Raw genomic sequence first — 18,606 nt, forward strand, 5'->3', positions numbered from 1 at the left:
ATATTTTAAAATGAGCTTGCGAAACAAATAAATTGAATGAATTTCTTACAAACAGTGGCCCACCTAAGCATTCCAATGGAAAAAGCTTTGATAGAAAGATGGAAACCTAGGTAGGGTCCACCGTCATGTTTTTTAGAAATCTACCAATCCATCTATTTTGTGAGCTAATTTTAGGACTTGAGACCAAAAATTGGTATGATCCAAGACTCAAGCAGTCCGCACTAAAGGAAAAGGTGGGTAAGAAAATCTCTATTGTTGAAACTTCCTTGGGTCGATAGTGATGTTTATATGCCATACATACACTCATAACTAAGGGTGTACATCGAGTTGAACCGAGTCGAGCTGGCCTCAGCTCGACTCGGCTTGAACACTAGCTGACCTCAGCTTGAACGCGGCTCGGCTCAGTCCTCGAGTTTGACTGGCTAGCTCGGCTCAGTTCGATCAGCAGCTCGGGCCATTTCGAGTTGAGTTCGCCATTGAGGCATTTCTATAAACACCTGAACTGCAACTTTAAAGACCTACTGTTTTACAAATAGAGGCAATGGTTTTACAAGTGTTTTATCAAACACTTTCTAAGTAACATAAAAACCAAAAAAAAAAAAAAAAGGTATTTGTTTAATGTACATACCTTGCTTGCCACCAGCCAAACCTTCCTTGCCACCAGCCACATTTCGTTTAGTCATTTTATCAAAAAGTTGGTGAGCAACATCAATGGCAAAGTAACCGAGTCACCAAGCTAGCTCGATCCGAGTTCGATTCGAGCTGGATTCAAGCCGAGCTGGGGCCTGCTCGAACTCATTTTCGAGCTCAAAAAATCAGCTCGACTCGGCTCGAACTCAGCTTCGAACAGAGTCGAATCGAGCTTTTTCGAGTTGAGTCAAGCGAGCTAACCGAGCTAGCTCGGTTCGTGTACACCCCTACTCATAACACCATTCTACTTGGATGAACTAAGAACACATATTAGACAGATTCAAAACTTTTATGGCCCCACAAATATTTCAATGGTAAATGTTAAATCCTCACGTTTTCGGCCCACTTGAGTATTGCATCCCGCTCATTTTTCACCTCATGTCTTAAAATGAGCTCACAAAAAGGATGAACATAGTGAATTTCTTCAAAACATCATGGTGGGCCGTACTTAAACTCCCAGCGCAAGAACTTTTTAGCCAAATGCTTTCGTAGGAAAATTGTGTCCTCCGTTTATGGGTGAGGTTCATTCGTTCCCAATCTTTTCCTTCTAACTCAAGTGCTCTAGAAAATTCACCTAGATTTTCATAGGATACGACTTCCACCTCCATACTCATATACGTGGGTTCCATCAGGTGTACATAACAATTGTATATACCACTAAAATATGGTTATGAATTTATTAAGAGTTCAAAAAACTCATCTCGTTTCGTTGCTACTTGCATTGCTACACTATATAAGGGGCTTATTTACATCAATGCAATCATATACCTCGTGTCTTGTTGTTTACTCATAGAACTTATCTTATAAGATCTCCACTTCTATAGGTTGGGTTGCTGACATTGGCAACTCATATATTAGGCTCAGCCCATTCCCTTCGATGTATCATTAACTAATCTTTTAAATAGTCCTTTAGTGAAAGAATATGTCAAATTCTTTTTTGACATTATAAAGTCAATAGATATGACTTCATCACACAACATATGTTTCACTATGTTGTTTTTAAAGCTAAATACAAACCAAGCTAGCTCAGTTCAGCCTGATTTAGCTTGGCTTAGTTTGGCTCGAACAGCCTGTTTGAACCAAGCCAAGCTAGAAATCCTAGCTCATTTCAAAACATAGTCGAGCTTAAGCTATATGCCAACTCAGTTTGGTTTGACTTAAACCTTAGCTCGTTCAGCCTGATTTTGCTCGTTTCGGCTTAACCCTAACTTATAAGTTTGCAACCCTACCCGAGTCTCGACCAAGCAACGAGAGGCGAGCGCCTTCCTCTCCTCCTCTTCCTCCCATTTACCCTACACACCCGACCGAGTGCCCTCCTCTCTTCCTCTTATCATCTCCCATTCTTTAAATCTCATCTTCCTCTCTTTACCTACACTCGACTAGTAGTCCCATACACTGCCCAACCCGCCCCCCACACCCGACTCCTATTTTTCTTTGATCTCTCTCTCTCTCTCTCTCTCTCTCTCTCTCTCTCTCCCTCTCCTCCACATCAACCCTACCTGCATACGTCACACCTAACTTCCCCACGGCCACGACCCGAGGCAAAACTCCACCCTTAAAATCTCTAAATACCCAAAAATTCTCCGATAGGCCAAAACACCAAACTAAATTTCAAAATCCTCCAATGAACCGAGTCAACAACCTGACCTAGCGAGTCGGCTCAAACCAGGCTCGAGTTTGGCTCAATTAGATTACTAAATCACGCCAAGATGACTAGGTTAGCTCGATGATCAAGCCAAGTCAAACTCGAGCCAGGGCCCTTGGTTAAATGAGCTGAGTAAAGTTGGGCAGAGTTGAGCTTGGTTCGGCTCATGTACAGTTCTAGTTTTCTCTAAGTCTAACATGTCTGCTCTTTCCATTATATATTTTGCTCTTTTGCCTTTACTATAGTTGCATGACAATCAAAGTGAATAGATATGACCAATATAGAATTTTGCCACAACAATACATCCATGAAGAGATTGTTAAACCACTCAACTTCTGAACTAGCCCTTTTTAAGGCAACAAACTCGAATATGTGTGTGTGTGTATGTGTGTGTGTGTGTGTGTTTAATAGACTTCCAAGAGACTATTCCTCCACCCAAAGTGAATACATAGCCACTAGTAGATTTTGTTTCATTTAAATAAGTGATTTAGTTAATATTAGATTGTTTATAAGTAGTGTATCTACAAACATTCATTTATAACTTATTGGATTGTTTATAAGTTTCCAAGTATTATTAGATATAATAGATTCTAACTTATTATTTATTACTTCATTCCAAATTTTTGTATCTATAGAGTTAATTATTTCTATATAAGTTGTATATCATTTTCTACTAAGAAGATGAGAAAGTCATATCATATGTTAGTTTCTCTTCTAACTCTAGTGCTTCTTCTTGCTTTTATCTCTTATCTTACCTACTCATTGGCACCTTAACTAATAGATGCGACAACTGATCTACTAATTTCATCTATTAATATAAACTTGGATTTCATAGGAAATATGTGTTGGGGATTTCTGCTGCGGAATCACACGGATCTAGATCTAGGATAGCAATCCAATGGCATCAAGCACACACAAGAGAATACAAGGATTTAACATAGAAAACCCTTGCGGGAAAAAATCATGGCATAAAGCGACAGATCTCCACTATGAAAATAGAAATTACAAAGAGAGAGGACTTACCCAATTCGAACAACCTCGAATCTCACCCTTGCTACACCCTTTAATAACCCTAAAACCCTTTTAGGAACCCTTGCAATTCCTTTAGAAAGCCTTAGAATACCTTAAAATAGACCTAGGGACCCCTATTCATAGTTTTAGAAACTCCACTTACGCACCTAGTCCGGAAAAGTCAGGAAACCGCCTCAAATTTACGTAGTTCGCGCACTAGCTGTGTAACCCTCGACTAGTCGAAGGACGCCCTCGACCGGTCAAGCCATCCCCTCGACTAGTTGAGCGGCCCAGACACCAAAAAACATAGGTTGCTGGACTTTGAGTCGAGCAGGCCTCGACCAGTCGAGCGGCCCAAAAAACAGACAAATTTAAGGCATTTGTCAACAATCTCCACCATGCCTTCAATCTTCAACCGTGTAGCTTCTTGACTTCTTCTCTTATCTCTGCATCACATCATAGCTTATCGTGCATACTCCGTCCATCTTTTTTGTTATCGCCAAGCCGAAAGAAGTTGTACAGAACTTAAACTTCTCTGCAGGAATGTTCTAGGCGAGCATGTCTGCCGGATCAGAATCCATGTGCCGAACCACCTTTGCTCCTGTCTTTTCAAAAGGAAAGACGTAGTCTTCTTACCATCTCACTGCTACCCAATATTGCTTGCCGGGGTACTTGCTCACAACACTAATAGCCTGTGGAATAACTGGTCTAATCCAGACCATGTCATACATTGCCAACCGCATTCGAATAAGGCTTATGAGATATCCTGCTTTTTCTCATCTGTTTTAGGACATGTCCTGAGGAAAACTTGAGGAGAGACGCATAGGGAACACTCTCCAGCTTTACCTGGTTCATCACATCCTTGATCAATACCTACCCAAGGTATTCTGCCTGCGATAACCAAAGCCTACTCCTCCTTCAGTCTCAATGTCGAGAACCCTCTTTGCATCCCCCCGATCCTTTATCCTGAATGTCCCACTTTAACTGAGTCTTTGGTATATTGATTTTAGACATGTCATAATTGGTGATCTTCATGGCATCAATTCCTGACTCACCATGAAGGAATTAAACCACTTGCCTAGACGACAGGTCGTACTATGACCTCCTGTAAAGTCTTTTCTCGGCCTCTTTAACTTCGAATCGCTCTAGTTGCTTCATGTAGATCTGCTCTTCACTTTCCCTTTCAGAAGTGCAGACTCCACATCCATCCTTCCAGCTCAAGATCACATTGGCCAACCAGCACCAATTACAGATCTAGTAGACACCTGCTATACCGTCGGTGCGAATATCTCTGAGAAGCCGATCCCTTCTCTCTGAGCATAACCCTTCGCTACCAACCTCGTCCTGTATTTATGTTGTATCGTCCTAAAGATCCACTTGCATCCAATCGCTCTCCAGCCCACTAGAAGCTCCATCCACTCCCATATGTCGGTCTGGTATAATAAATCCATCACATCGCCCACAGTCACCTTTCACTTCTTAACATCAGGCTCACCTAGAGCCATTTGAATAGAAGACAAATCCCTTGCGAAATTGAAGTCGTCCATGTACCTCACCGATATCTTGCGATCATACCATGTGATTCTTCTCATGGGTGGCTGCTCCACCTGCTTTTTATCCCTATCAGCACGTCTCAACCTTCCCGCAACCCTCAATTAAATTCGAAACCTAATCCTAAGAAAGGAAAAGAAAATACTAAAGAAGAAGAAGGGAAAGTAGAACCCGTCTCTGCCCTGTCTCTCTTCTTGCTTCACGTCCCAGCCAAGCTCCTTGAATGCCTATTGGAATTGAATCCCATCTCTCTCATTTCTTCTTCTCTTTTATAGACAGCCAACGAGATGTCGGTGCTGCTGAAGTCGGTTTCGTAGCCTTTACGCATCACCGTGTGCATGCGAAAAAACAACGCAAATCAACTTGCGTTTGGCTTGAATTTCTGGACAGTGGACGTCCCATCTTTGGTTCTGACTACATGGGCATGGTCTTGGCCACCTATTGCAACGTGTGGATGGCCTGGATCATGGATCCGACCGTGATCTCGTTCACAAAACGATCGTCAAAACCGGACAGCGTCCGGTCGCACGTAGTGCGTAAGAAGTGTGAAATTTTGGATTTTAGGCGTCAGTGGGGCCCATAATTGATGTTATAGGAGAGATCCGATCCGTCCATTGAATTTATCTCGGAATTTAAGTCGGGAAGGTGTATTTTTGGCCTTCTTTTGATGTGGTCCATAGGATCCTTTATTCCGCCATCCATCCTACGTTTAACGGCTAGGATCTTACGATACCTTGCATGGGGTCAAACTGACACCTAGGAGAGGATAAGAGGATCGGTGAGATTCCCATGGACGGTCTGGATCGGACCTTCGGTGTACGGTGGTGGCCCATGAAACTCGTCCGCAGGCTTTGTTTGCGAAACAGAGCCTGCGTAGTTGCACTGAGGTGATCGGTGGGCCCGTGATTAGTGTATTCTAGAAAATCCACTTCGTCCATTGGAATTATCTCGAAAAACCGTTGGGGAAGGGCGAGACCGGTTTGATTTCGTTGTGGCCCACAAGACTTGGCGTTACACCATTCATCTTGCGTTGAACGGCTGGGATGGCGAAGACGCTTGCATAGTGACCAAAGGACACCTAGGCGCTGGTCTTGGCCATCTCCTAAGACAAGTGGACGGGTCGGATCATCAAACTGGATGATGAGTGAGGCCCACAGCGATCACCTAGCGAAGACAGCGTCGGACGCTGTTTGAGTCCTGGTAAGAGTCGGGTCAGCCCGGCTTTGACTGGGCTGACCGTCCGGCGCGGCGCGGCTAGTGTGTGTGCTATGCACATGTATCGCATGTGTGGGTCCCAGGTGATGTAATCAAGAAATCCGCTCCGTCCATCCCCTTCCTCATTTAATTTAAGATGTTGAGTCCAAAACTAAAGCGTATCCAGAAATCAGGTGGGCCCCATATTGATGATTAATGTGCTGATCTGACTGTTGGACCAATTCCACATGGATCCAATGGATGAAATTCTACGTGTATGGTTAATTTATGGCATTCAGGCCATGTATGAAGTTTCGAGCCGAATGGATGGTTGGAACCATGTGATCTTGCATTTTGGACCAATTTTGGAACATTTGAACTTTAGTTTCTCAATTTTCTCGAGTCTCTGACGTGTAAATCCGTTGATCTTGGTCCCCTTGGGTCCATCCCTTGCCTTGGTGATTTTGGAGTGTCAATTCATGCATTTAGCACCCTTTTTCAGTCCAAGCTTGTAAATACACCTTGCAATACAAACACGATTAAAATAGGGCATTAAACAGTATCATGTTCATAAATCTAAGCAATAATTGGGGTCTGATATGCAATATTTGACCCTCAACACAGCTCCACCTTTTGAAGTGCTCCTGATCAACCTGTACAAGTTACTTAGTCATTACACTTTCATGATTACCGACCCCCCTTAAATACCTTAAGAGCACTATCAATATCTGTGTACTTGCATCCTTTTACCTCAAGTACACTAAGAGAAATCAGATTCTGATTTAAATCAGGAACGTGCCTGACATCAGTCAAGGTACACTCCACCCCATCAAACATCTTGATGTGCACCGAACCAATGGCCACAACATTACAGAGAATGTCGTTGCCCATAAATACCTATCCACCATCACACTCCCTATAGTCGGTGAACCAACTCTGATGAGGAGTCATGTGAAAAGATGCTCATATGTCTAGCATCCACTCACCCTTAGGATCATCGTATGACCATCTGATCGTAGACACAGACAAAACATTACTATTACATCCACTCGATCCATCTGACGTGGCAACATTGGCCTCCCTATATGAAGCCTCAGAATCTTCTCTCTTCGATTTAGGATTTTCGCAATCCCTCTTCACATGTCATTCCTTCCCACAGTTTCAGCACTTTACCTATCCTTTGCCCTTGCCCCTTGATTTGGACCTAGAACCTGAAGTACCCATACCTTATTCAGAATTCTTACCCCTTGTAAGCAGTGCCTCAGAAGATATCCCCATGTCGACGTTAAACTTTCTCATAACCTTCCCTTGAAGGGCCGAGATAATAGTGTCGATACTCAGGGTTTTATTCGTTGAACACATTGTGTTCTTGAATGACTTATAAGACACCGGAAGAAAATTTAGCAACATACATGCTTGTTCTTCATCTTTCATCACTTCCTCCATATCCAGCAATTTGTAAACTAATTTATTAAAGTTGCTGTGTGAGCTTGCAAATCTCCACCCTCTGCCATCTTAAAGTTATACCACTGCCGCTTCAAGTGTAGGCAATTTTCAGAGGATTTTTTTGCATAGACATCCTCTAACTTCGCCCATAACTTAGCCGCAGTTTTCTCCCTCATGACGTTGTAGAAAATCTTATCCGTGAGACATAAACGGATCGATGATAAAGCCTTCTTATCAAGAGTATTCTAATCATCATCAGTCATAGTAGACTTTCGCTTCTCAAGAGCACCATCTTCGTCTTGCTTGATTAAGGAACTCATTATCTTGATCTTCCATAACTCAAAATTATTATTCCCTAAGTACTTCTCAATCTCGTACCTAGTACTTACTATTATTACTAACCCCTCAGATTCAGATCTGTGCCCCAACGATTGCTCTGATACCACTTGTTGGGGATTCATGCTGCGGAATCACATAGATCTAAATCTAGGATAACAATCTAATGGCACCAAGCACACATAAGAGAACACAAATATTTAACGTGGAAAACCTTTGCGGGAAAAAACCACAGCACAAAGCGACAGATCTCCATTATGAAAATAGAAATTACAAAGAGAGAGGAGTTACCCGATTCGAACAACCTCGAATCTTACCCTTGCTACACCCTTTGATAACCTTAAAACCCCTTTAGGAACCCTTGGAACTCCTTTAGAAAGCCTTAGAATACCTTAGAATAGCCCTAGGGACCCCTATTTATAATTTAGGAAACTCCACTTACATACTTAGTCCAGAAAAGTTAGGAAACCACCTCAAATTTAAGCAGTCCGCGCACCGGCTGCGTAACCCTCGACTAGTCGAGGCAAACCCTCGATTGGTCGAAGGACCCCCTCGACTGGTTGAGCCATCCCCTCGACTGGTCCAGCGGCCCCGGATACTAAAAAATATAGGTCGCTGGACTTTGAGTCGAGCAGGCCTCAACCAGTCGAGCGGCCCACTCGACCGGTCGAGCCAGACCCTCGATCGGTCGAGCGGCCCAAAAAACAGACAAATTTAAGGCATCTGTCAATAATATGTTCTCGAAGAACTATGCATCACTAGCTTCTATATATGATGGTATTCGGATTTAGAATATTGTCCTTAGTCTTTAGAATTAGAATCTATAGGCTGCACTATTTTCTGTTTGTCCTATAAATACATAGTCAATCATTTTAAGACCTGATTTTATTTTTTTTATTTTCGGGCAATTTTACTTTAGCAAAACACTAACGTACGTTAAATTTTTTATAATTAGAAATATGATTCTTCTAAAGTTCATATGGTGTTTGCTTAATAGACGTAAAAAGAATCTTATTTAAAATATAACAGGTTAACAGAAATTGTTTCTCCCCACATGTTTGAGGGCAAGCTTGAACTATTTAACATAACATTCATCATCTCCTCAAGAGTTCTATTATTACGCTATGCTATTCCATTTTTTTTATGGAGTATAGGGAGTTGTAGTTTTGTGCACTATCTCATAATTTTATATATTAAGAAGATTCATATACTCCTCCTTTATCTGTTCTAAGTCTTTTAATTTTCATATTTAACTTATTTTCAACCTTATTTTTATACTTAATGAAAGTTTCTAAAGTTTCATCTTTATTCCTTAATAGAGACTCTAGTAAACTTAAGTAGCCATATACAAAAGTTATGTAATATCTTTTTCCACCTCTAGACATGTGGTTTCTAAAAATCACTTAGACCACTGTGTATTAGCTCTAATAAAACAGAAAATCGACTCACTTGTTTTAAGGGTTTTCTAAATATTTTAGATTCTACACATGTTTCACATTTATCAAAATTTTCATTCAAAATATTAGGTAATAAGCCTAACAATTTTATTTTATTCAAAACTGTTATATTCACATGACTTAATTTACTATGCAATAGATAAAGATGTTCAATGATATACATAAAACTAGATATCTTCTTATTATTATCATTAAATATATTTACAATGAATATATCGTTACATTAGTCATTTCTCACGAAAGTTCCATTCTTAGTTATTAAAAGTTTATTTGAATTAAATATTAACTTAAATCAAGCCTTATTGATGAGCAAATCAAAGACTAAGTTTCTTCTAATGTCAGGTACATGCAGAACATCATTCAACATTAGAGTCTTCTCGGAAGTGAGCTTCAAAATAATTTTTCATTTCCCTATAACTGGAAAAGTTTGAGCATTACCCATGAACATTTGTACATCATCTCTTGATGCTTTGTAAGAAGTAAATATGATATGATCTTTGCACAAATGTGAGTTCCACCGGTGTCTAGTGATCACTCCAAGTTATTTACAAGAAAGACTTCTGACACAATGACTACTACCATGTCAAACTCATTACCCGCTTCTGCAAAATTAGCCTAAGGCTTATCTTTTTTTTTTTTTTTTTTTAAGCCTACAAGTTTTAATGTGATACATAGGCTTTTAACAGTTATACCAATTTTTCTTTTTCTTGAACTTCTTGTTTGTCTTCTTTTTTATCCTATATTTGTTAGCATAATGTCCAAGCTTTCCATAGTTATTGCATTTGCCATTTTTCTTCTTATTTTCTTGACTAGTTCACAAGATTCGCCTTTGGATCTACCTCATTACCATTTACTTTTTGGTCTCATTTTCTATTGCCCCCTTTATTCATATGTGTACAATTCTACTTTCTAACGAGATGTCATTCTTTTTATATTTCATTTTATTCTTATATTCTTTGTAGGAGGGAGATAGCTTTTCTATCAATGCTCTTAATAGAAACACTTTATGTAACTTAATTCCTTTTGATGATAATTATGAACTAGATTTTAAAAGTCATAAATCTAATTTGTGCAAGTTTATCATTTGTAATTACATAGTAAATGAAATTTATGACTGCATGTTTCTTACCTCTGTATCTTCTAGGATGTACTTCTTTTTTTAAAGCAGTTCAAATGTCTTTGGAGACTTATAAGAAACATACATGTTTACATGTTGTATAATTCATTGGACAAATAGTTCAGAATATATATATATTTTAAAAATATTTTCATCTACAACTTCAGTTTGATTTGTTAAATCTATAGTAAAAGATTCAGATAATATGTATTTAAGGGTGGTCAGCATAAACATAAGCTTCTGTTACCACCATTTAAGGTGTTGTTCGATGAATTGTTCAATTTTGGATAACTCATTAGAAGCATTAACTATTATGGTAGCCAAAAATCTATTTAATTCAACTATTTGATTTCAAAATTGTTGGAATATTTGGTTGAAATGAAATAGACTATGAACATAGAAAATCAAAAAGAAAATAAAGCAATTGAGATATAAGACTTATAGAGTTGATTCAAGGCGTAACGTGGGTCACTCAGCTTGAAATCGAAATTGTTTCTCTTGGACATCATCCCAAGTGCAACTGGTTTTCCAAAGCAATTAACCTCCAGGATACAACGACTATGACTTGGTCCCAGCAGTGTACTCACTATCTGTAGGCTCAAACCACTTGCCATCAAAAGTGCTAAGTTGACTCAGTGGCAAACTCAGTACAGAAAGCTTCTTTAAACAACAGCAACCAGAGAGAGTTTTTGAAAAAGAATGAAAATATTTTGATGATTTGTAAAACGGAAGAGGAAGTCTTTATATAAACTCTGAAATGATGCCTTAAACACCCTTTCAAAAGGTTTGGTCCATGGGGTTTTAAACCAAATAGGTCCAACCAATGACTAGGCATCTCTATTTTAAAAACGCAAGGGCATAAGTGAAGGTACACTATCGCACAAAATAAAGTCTTGTGAGTACCCACACATGCTCTCCTATGCGAGTACATAGGTACCTGTGGCACATGTGTGCGTGCGTGGCCAATGGCATAAGTTGGAATTATTGGCATAGCCCCCCACGGACCAAATTTATATGTTCCCTGAATATAGCTCAAGCCCTAAGAAAAAAGGCCTTTCTTATAAACATGAAAAGTTGCATAGGCAAATTCAATGTGGGACTAAACCAATAACACAAAAGCAACACAGTTTTCAAATTTTAGAGGTAAAAAGACAATTTTTTTATTATTAAATTTTCCTTTGTAAGGTCCATAAGATTGTGTATTTATCATCCAACACATTCATAAGATCACACAAACATATATAAGGGTGAAAAACAAATATCAGCTTGATCCAATACTTCTAGGGCTCCCAAATCTTTTTAATGGTATGCATTCAATTCCCATTGTTTCCTTTGGTGTGGTCCAATTGAACTTTGGATTGCCTTAATTTTGGGCTCATGCCCTAAAATCATCTCTAAAAATGGATGGATAGTATTAGATAAGACACAAACATTGCAGTGGGAACCTCATTAACTTTAGCACGTTGGTGATGATAAAATAGGGTCAAAAGAATGTCAAGAATCTCAAATGCCATTTCCATTTATAAGGAAAATGTTCCGCCTATATCCTTTCCATTTTGGATAGCCCAAGCACTATATGGAACTGACTGAAAGTGCAAGGTGTGTCTTCTTGTATGATCAAGATCCACCCGGATCAGATGGATAGAGATCCCAACTAGCATTTTATCATCGGAGCTTTTCATCCTCACCCTTTTCAAATATCGACCCAAAACTCTTATAAAAACCTGTCCCACCTCTCTCTCTCTCTCTCTCAGAGCAAAGGTGGAATCCTCCGAAATAGCCGGAAAATCTCCTGCCCACACCTTCTCATGTTCCTATTGTCACAGGATGTTTGACACTCCTCAAGTTAATGTGGGCCACCAAAATGCCCATAGGAATGAGTGAACTGCTGCTCATAGTCGAAAGAGCCACCTTGCTAACATCTCGGCTCAACTCCACGGGGACCCGCACCCACACCTGCCTAGGCTTCTCCTTCTACTCGACCTTCACCCCTCCAATGGTTCCATTGCTTCTACTGTAGTGGGCCATACCTCCGAACCAGCATAGGAGGGCCATGAACAACTTGACCTTTTGCTCCATCTATAGTTAGGCTTCTCTCTGTTTTGGTTGTTATTTTGGAATTTTTGTAGGTTGTTTTTCGTAACTCGTTGATATTATTTAGAGAAATATCGTGTTTTCTTTTTTGCATTTCTTGAATGATTCTAGTGTCTTAAGCACTTGAATATTGATGGTGCAAGTGAATATTTTTTTATGTTTTATTTTGTTGACTACCAGAAAGGGACTATACTACGGTTAAAAGCCGTAGCTCAATAAATTAGCACGATTATTGTCCGTAGTAAGACCGCAACTATTTATTAGCTACGGATTTAAGTCGTAGCTACATAACAAATAGCTACGGTTTATGCCCGTAGTTGTATTTTTAGGTAATGTATATTGACTACGGATAATATTTGTAGTTAAAAGAGGCACTAGATCCGTAGCAATAGGCAGAAGTTAAGAACATCTACAGTTTCAGATAAAGGGCTACGGCTAATATCTGTTACCATTGCTAGGACATGCCCTAATAGATCAACTGATCTAAGCTAATAGAGATAAAGAGTTCATGACTTACAAACCCATCTAAACTAATACACGTAAGGAGCAATAGAAGAAATGCATTGTTATACACTCGTGTGCAGAATAGAAAAAATCCCAAGTGCAAAACCAAAAGGCAGAATGCAACAAAAACGAAGCGATAGAAGCATTTGAAATAAGGAAAACACACATGGTATATGAATGTTGGTGAAAAACAGGGTATTGTAAACTATGAGATAAACATATGAAACTGAAGGCAACATATTTATGTCTGCAATTCAGTTAAAAAAATTGCTGACCCAACTGTGGATGAAGCATCACGAAAAAAAAAAAATGCAATGAGAAAATAACATTTGATTTTCACTTTTGAAGTTGGACCACTTACTATCTTACTTCTAGCCGGTTGCTAGGTAGCCGTAATTGGATAGTTAGGATTGTTTGATTCATGTGATTATATGCTCTATCCACAATTGACGTGCCAAGACTATATTGCCTTCCTTTTGTCGCTGGCCTGAAAATAGAAAACTTTATAATCAACATTCCACATTTAATTCGTCTTACCGGACAGAATCATCTACCATGCGCGGGGCCCGCTGCATGAATGATTTTAGCAAGATCTTCCATCCATTCATCTAGTGTCCCACCATGAAGCATGCCTATAGCTTAAAAGTCACAGTTTCCGAATTGCTGCGCTGCATTTGTCCAAAAAAAGGGGCCAAATTTACATCAATCAGTATACCTAAGAACCATTCAATCACTGATCTTTTGGACTGCAACGAAAGCTTGTATGGGTAACATATCATATATGCCAATGTACCAAAAAGAAGAAGAAGAAGTGGAGGCAGAAGTCTTGGGTTCTGGTCAATAAATTTGCATTTCATGTTCAGTAATGTAAGCCATAATGAAGCTAACCAAAACAATACCTGTAAACATACCAAAATCAAAAATTAAAAAAATAAAATAAAATCAGTGTCACTCATCCTAATATGCATAGGCTCTGTAGACTGCATGTGAGAAAGAAACTACTTTATTCATTGGGCTACTCCAAAGTTTCCTTCAATGTGTTCATTTACCATCTTGTCGCTCATCCATCTCAACTCATCCTTATTTCAGCCACACTCATTTCCTCTGTATCATTGTCATGCAGAATTCTTAGGTGAGGCGTAAGAACAAAATGAATTGTAATATTGTAATGGACAGATGCTACCTTTAGGTTTATGCATAAGTTTTACAGAATTTGAATTGCTATGACTAATGATTTCAATGGCGATTATGTTTTAACTATAAAATTTATACAGTCTAATGACCCCGAAAAAATGTAGAGCAAAAACTTCCATGATTACATTAAGGTAACTTTAAGTTTTTAGTTTTTATTTATTTATTTATTTTTAATTTTTATATTTGAAAGATAGCGTGCTTTATTAAAGAAAACAAAGGCTACAACAGAACAGCATCAGAAGAAGAAGAAGAATAAAAAAATAAAAATAAAAAACTAAAAACAAAAACAAAACAAAGGTGTTGCCAGTTATTGTCAAAATTGATAGATTCAGTGTTACATCATATAGCCCACACAAGCAGCATATCAGTAGGAAAATAAGGAAGATAGGGTACCATTACCTATTTTGGGTTGGCTTTACCAGAAGAATGATAGGGCCTAACACCTACAAATTGAGTTTTCACAACAAACATACAATAAATTCATTATATTTGACTAACTAAATCATACAAACATTCAGTTCAAAAAATGTCCATCAAAGTAAATGGATTACATAACCAAAAGAAAAAAAGAAAAAAAGAAAGGAAGTTTTTATTGAAAAAATGCACTACAGAACTATTCCAATCACATAAGATCTTAATTGGCTATGAGCAATACCTTTCCATGGTTCTTTCCAAGATCTAGGAACTCAAAGACATCTGCATGCCATGGCTCCAAATACACAGCAAATGCACCTACAAGGAGCATAAACAACAGTAAATCGCCTAATTAACTCCAAAAGAAACAAGAAATGACATAAACTAGATGCACAGGAAAAAAAAAAAACAATAATAATTTAAAAATAGGGCATGGCAAATTACCCTTCCTCTTGCCACCCCCTCGATCAACATAATGGGCAGTATCATTGAACACCCGTAGCATTGGGAAAATGCCAATGGAGGTCCCATTTGTACTATGAATGTAATTGCTTGTCGCACGATTATTATGAATGGAAACACCAATGCCTCCTGCCAATTTGCTAATGACAGCACATTCCTTCAGAGTATCATATATTCCTTCAATGCTATCATCTTTCATGCAAATAAGGAAACAACTACTCATCTGGAAACCTTGAATAGGTAGGATCTCTCAAGAGTTTTGAAACCAAAGTAGTCATGGTCGAAGTCTCTGTCATAAATTATTTCACTATCCAGAAGGCCAGCATTCTGGAACCAATAGAATCAGAAAAGAATGTTAGAACCCCAACATTGGAAGAATTCAAAAGAGCATTATAACCTATCTGTTGATTTTCTAAACCATTATGTGCAAAAGGAGAATGGCCCAACATGAAATCTTTCATGTATATACTCTCAAAAGGGGAATTCAAAAGAGCACCATAACCTATCTGTTGATTCTCTAAACCATTATGTGTAAAAGGGGAATGGCCCAACGTGAAGTATTTCATGTATATACTCTCAATTTATATCACAACTCAAATGTTTTGAAGAACATAAGCAGTTCCACCCTTGAAGAACAGTGACTGTTGGATGGTGAATGCCACCTGGATTGTATTAAGCCTAAAATTCACCACAATCAAATGATCCACATCACATAATCAAGAGCATGGAAACAGATGGCTAGACCAAACCCAATCTAGCCCATTTTGCAGGATCTTGCTCATAGGATCAGGATCAACCAATCAGGTTGAAAAATGGGCTAATTCAACAAAAAGTGGGTCCCTCCTACCCAACAGTGTACAACATTTTGAGGTGGGGCCCACTATCCAATGCCAAATGATGCACTGGACACTTCTTCTGAGTTTGATACAGTGAGGAGTTACAATCATTAAAAGATGAAACCTCTAAATTTTCAATTCTAACAACATGCAGTTTTGCATATTCAAGTCATCCCAATTTATTAAGTGTTCAAAATTGCTATCTACCAGTAGAAGAAATCGTAGTAAATATTCACAATTGAAAAAATCAGAATCCCAACATTTTTATGCAGAACAGGGGAGATTACCTTCATGATTATCTCATAAACATCATCTGCAACTAATGGAGCCTTCTGCCCTGATCTTTCATTGAAATGATAATACATCTCTTTGATTCTGCACAGATCATCCAATTCCCCTTTTTTATTTTATTTTTATTTTTATATATATTATAAATTTCAAGCAAAAACAACAAAAGAAAAGTTAAGTCAACAAACACTCACGTCTCAGAAAATGATTCCTTCGTGCTCTTATGCAGATTTGAAACAACAATTCTCTCCAAACTGCAGGGATAGAGAGAGAAGGCCGATTACCATTGAGAGGGCTGAACTGCAGGGTTTTGAGAGGGCCGAACCGCAGCAGAGGGCCAAGGAGATAGAGAGAGAGAGAGGACTAGAGTTTTGAGAGAGAGAGAGAGAGAGAGAGAGAGAGAGAGAGAGAGAGAGAGAGAGAGAGAGAGAGTCGGCGGGTGGAGAGCCGAAATGAAATTAGGGTTATGCCTCTTTTTATTTTTATTGGTGTCCTTCGCCGGCAGCCGTTAAAACTAGCCGCCGGCAAAGGGTAGCCCATGTGGCTATGCCTCTTTTTCTTGTAGTGAGATTTGCATCAATAGAAGTTTTATTTTAGTTATGAGTTATAGGAGAACTGAATGAATCTTTTGTAGAAGATGGCCTAATACATCCATGAGATCTATTTCGTCCATGAGGTGGATTCCATTGCAAAGATGGCCTTATCCAAAAACAGAAATGGCCCACTAATCAGGCCGGCCAGAGTTTATGAAATAAATGAACGGTGGAAACAAACTTGGTCAGGTTTCTCTAAGTAAACCACAACAAAGCTTTTTTCTTTCTAGTAAAACCCACATGCCATTGAAACTGATTATTTGAAATGATCAATTGGCCAGTGACAACAATGGGAAATTCAGAAAAGTGGCAATTTTTTTTCTCTAATATCAATTAATGGAAAGACAACCAATTATGGATTTTGATTATATATGGAACTTTATAGGAAATAGGAAAATCATCATGACAGGCATGGCACCGAGGCTAGCACCCACCAAGAGGGACTGCAACAGGTTGCTCAGCCTCTACTCGTTAACCGTACAGGCAAATACGCATCTATGTGCTTTTTAGGATCAAATGCATCCTTTGCATCCTCTCCGCCACTCCCAATGACTGCCTCCTTCAAGTCCTTCAGCTCTTTCATTGCTGAGTTAGTCTATGTAACAAAATGTATACAATTAGTTACAAAAGGCTAAGGATAGCCTATTTTAGAGCATATAGGAAAAGGGTCTGGTTTCCATGCCGTGAAAATTATATAAAAATAATAAGGCAATTTGGACACATTTGGGATTACCAATAGGTCGGGATTGGTTACGCATTTTGAGTATGACCCATCTATTAAATGTTTGGGGCAGAGCAGAAAATAAAGCTACAACTAAAGGTTCTATCTTCCAACTTCTACTGCCCTTGGATTCTTTTCAGCTGGCAGAAAAAATACCATCCATTGCAGAAAGTGGGTGTGCCCAAACAGGCCCTTGGATTCCAATCTTGGTCACATGGAATTTTCTAATTTCTTTGGTAATACTTAAAAATTTAGTGTGATAGGCATTGGTAATCTTCACATATTAAAGGGTAAATTGACAGTAACTGGAAAACATGGCTGTGATCCTGAATTTCAGCAATTTTCTTATATATGCAAAAATCAGGAGCATTTAGGTGTATTATTAGTACTAGTTCTTTCATGAGCAGAAAACTTACGGCGGGGCTTTTGTCCATTTCTATGAACACTGCTTGCATCTTGCCATAGATTTTTGAGTTGCTGTCTTGCTGTTTTATGCCTTCCTTTGCAGTCTTTACCATCTTCTTGTGAATTAGCTGCACACCGCCAATATCTAATTACATTAGCAAAAAACTATATCAGTCTTTTAATCAACAATGTAGCAACAAAATATTTTGAAATCCTTCAGTTAACCTGTCTTTCTAAAACAACAAGGCTTTCGAAGGAGGAATTCCAAGCAAACCACAAAGCAAAACCTGAAATCACGATTTTGAAAGAACTGAGCTATTGATAAACTAATGACTAAAGGATGGAATTTACATAAATGATAGGCAATATTTGAAAACAGACATATACCATGAACCCAAGTAACAAAAATGTCAAATCTTGCAAGCACAAGTGAAGGAATTGATCCATACTATTCAAGTCAAGGAGAGCATGAAGACATGTATTGTGTCACCTCAAGAGGCTAATGCAAGACACAGGGAAAAGGCTGATAAACGTTGACGCCAGAAATTATTTGAGTATCATGAGCAAAGTCCCTTGAGTAACTCGATGATGAGTTTTTTCAAGTGGAGGGGTCTGATGTAGGACGTGGCACCAATAAATTCCTAACAT

General features: G+C 38.8%; 1 protein-coding gene and 1 long non-coding RNA gene across 2 annotated transcripts; both read right to left on the bottom strand.

Moving 5' to 3' along the window:
• Window positions 1–14,515: 14,515 nt before the first annotated feature.
• On the bottom strand, window positions 14,516–16,546 carry LOC131244360 (uncharacterized). Its single transcript, XR_009170260.1, has 3 exons — window positions 16,434–16,546; window positions 16,239–16,326; window positions 14,516–15,442 (listed from the first exon to the last, which is right to left on the bottom strand). It is a non-coding gene; the product is annotated as an uncharacterized LOC131244360 (long non-coding RNA).
• Window positions 16,547–17,235: 689 nt separating this feature from the next.
• LOC131244361 (boron transporter 4-like) lies at window positions 17,236–18,081 on the bottom strand. The gene is made up of 2 exons (XM_058243982.1): window positions 17,970–18,081; window positions 17,236–17,427 (listed from the first exon to the last, which is right to left on the bottom strand). Exons 1-2 carry the CDS (start codon window positions 18,069–18,071, stop codon window positions 17,290–17,292), a joined length of 240 nt encoding a protein of 79 aa, XP_058099965.1. The 5' UTR covers window positions 18,072–18,081; the 3' UTR covers window positions 17,236–17,289.
• Between the last annotated feature and the right edge of the window lie 525 nt (window positions 18,082–18,606).

Source organism: Magnolia sinica, chromosome 4, assembly GCF_029962835.1.
Source record: "Magnolia sinica isolate HGM2019 chromosome 4, MsV1, whole genome shotgun sequence".
NCBI lineage: Eukaryota > Viridiplantae > Streptophyta > Magnoliopsida > Magnoliales > Magnoliaceae > Magnolia > Magnolia sinica.

Bases quoted from the DNA above. Each gene is read 5' to 3' on its own strand.
- LOC131244361 (XM_058243982.1), bottom strand. From the start codon at position 18,071: ATGGTAAAGACTGCAAAGGAAGGCATAAAACAGCAAGACAGCAACTCA. The intron at 17,428-17,969 runs GTAAGTTTTCTG...TTTGTTACATAG, and splicing joins AAATGGACAAAAGCCCCGCC to ACTAACTCAGCAATGAAAGA.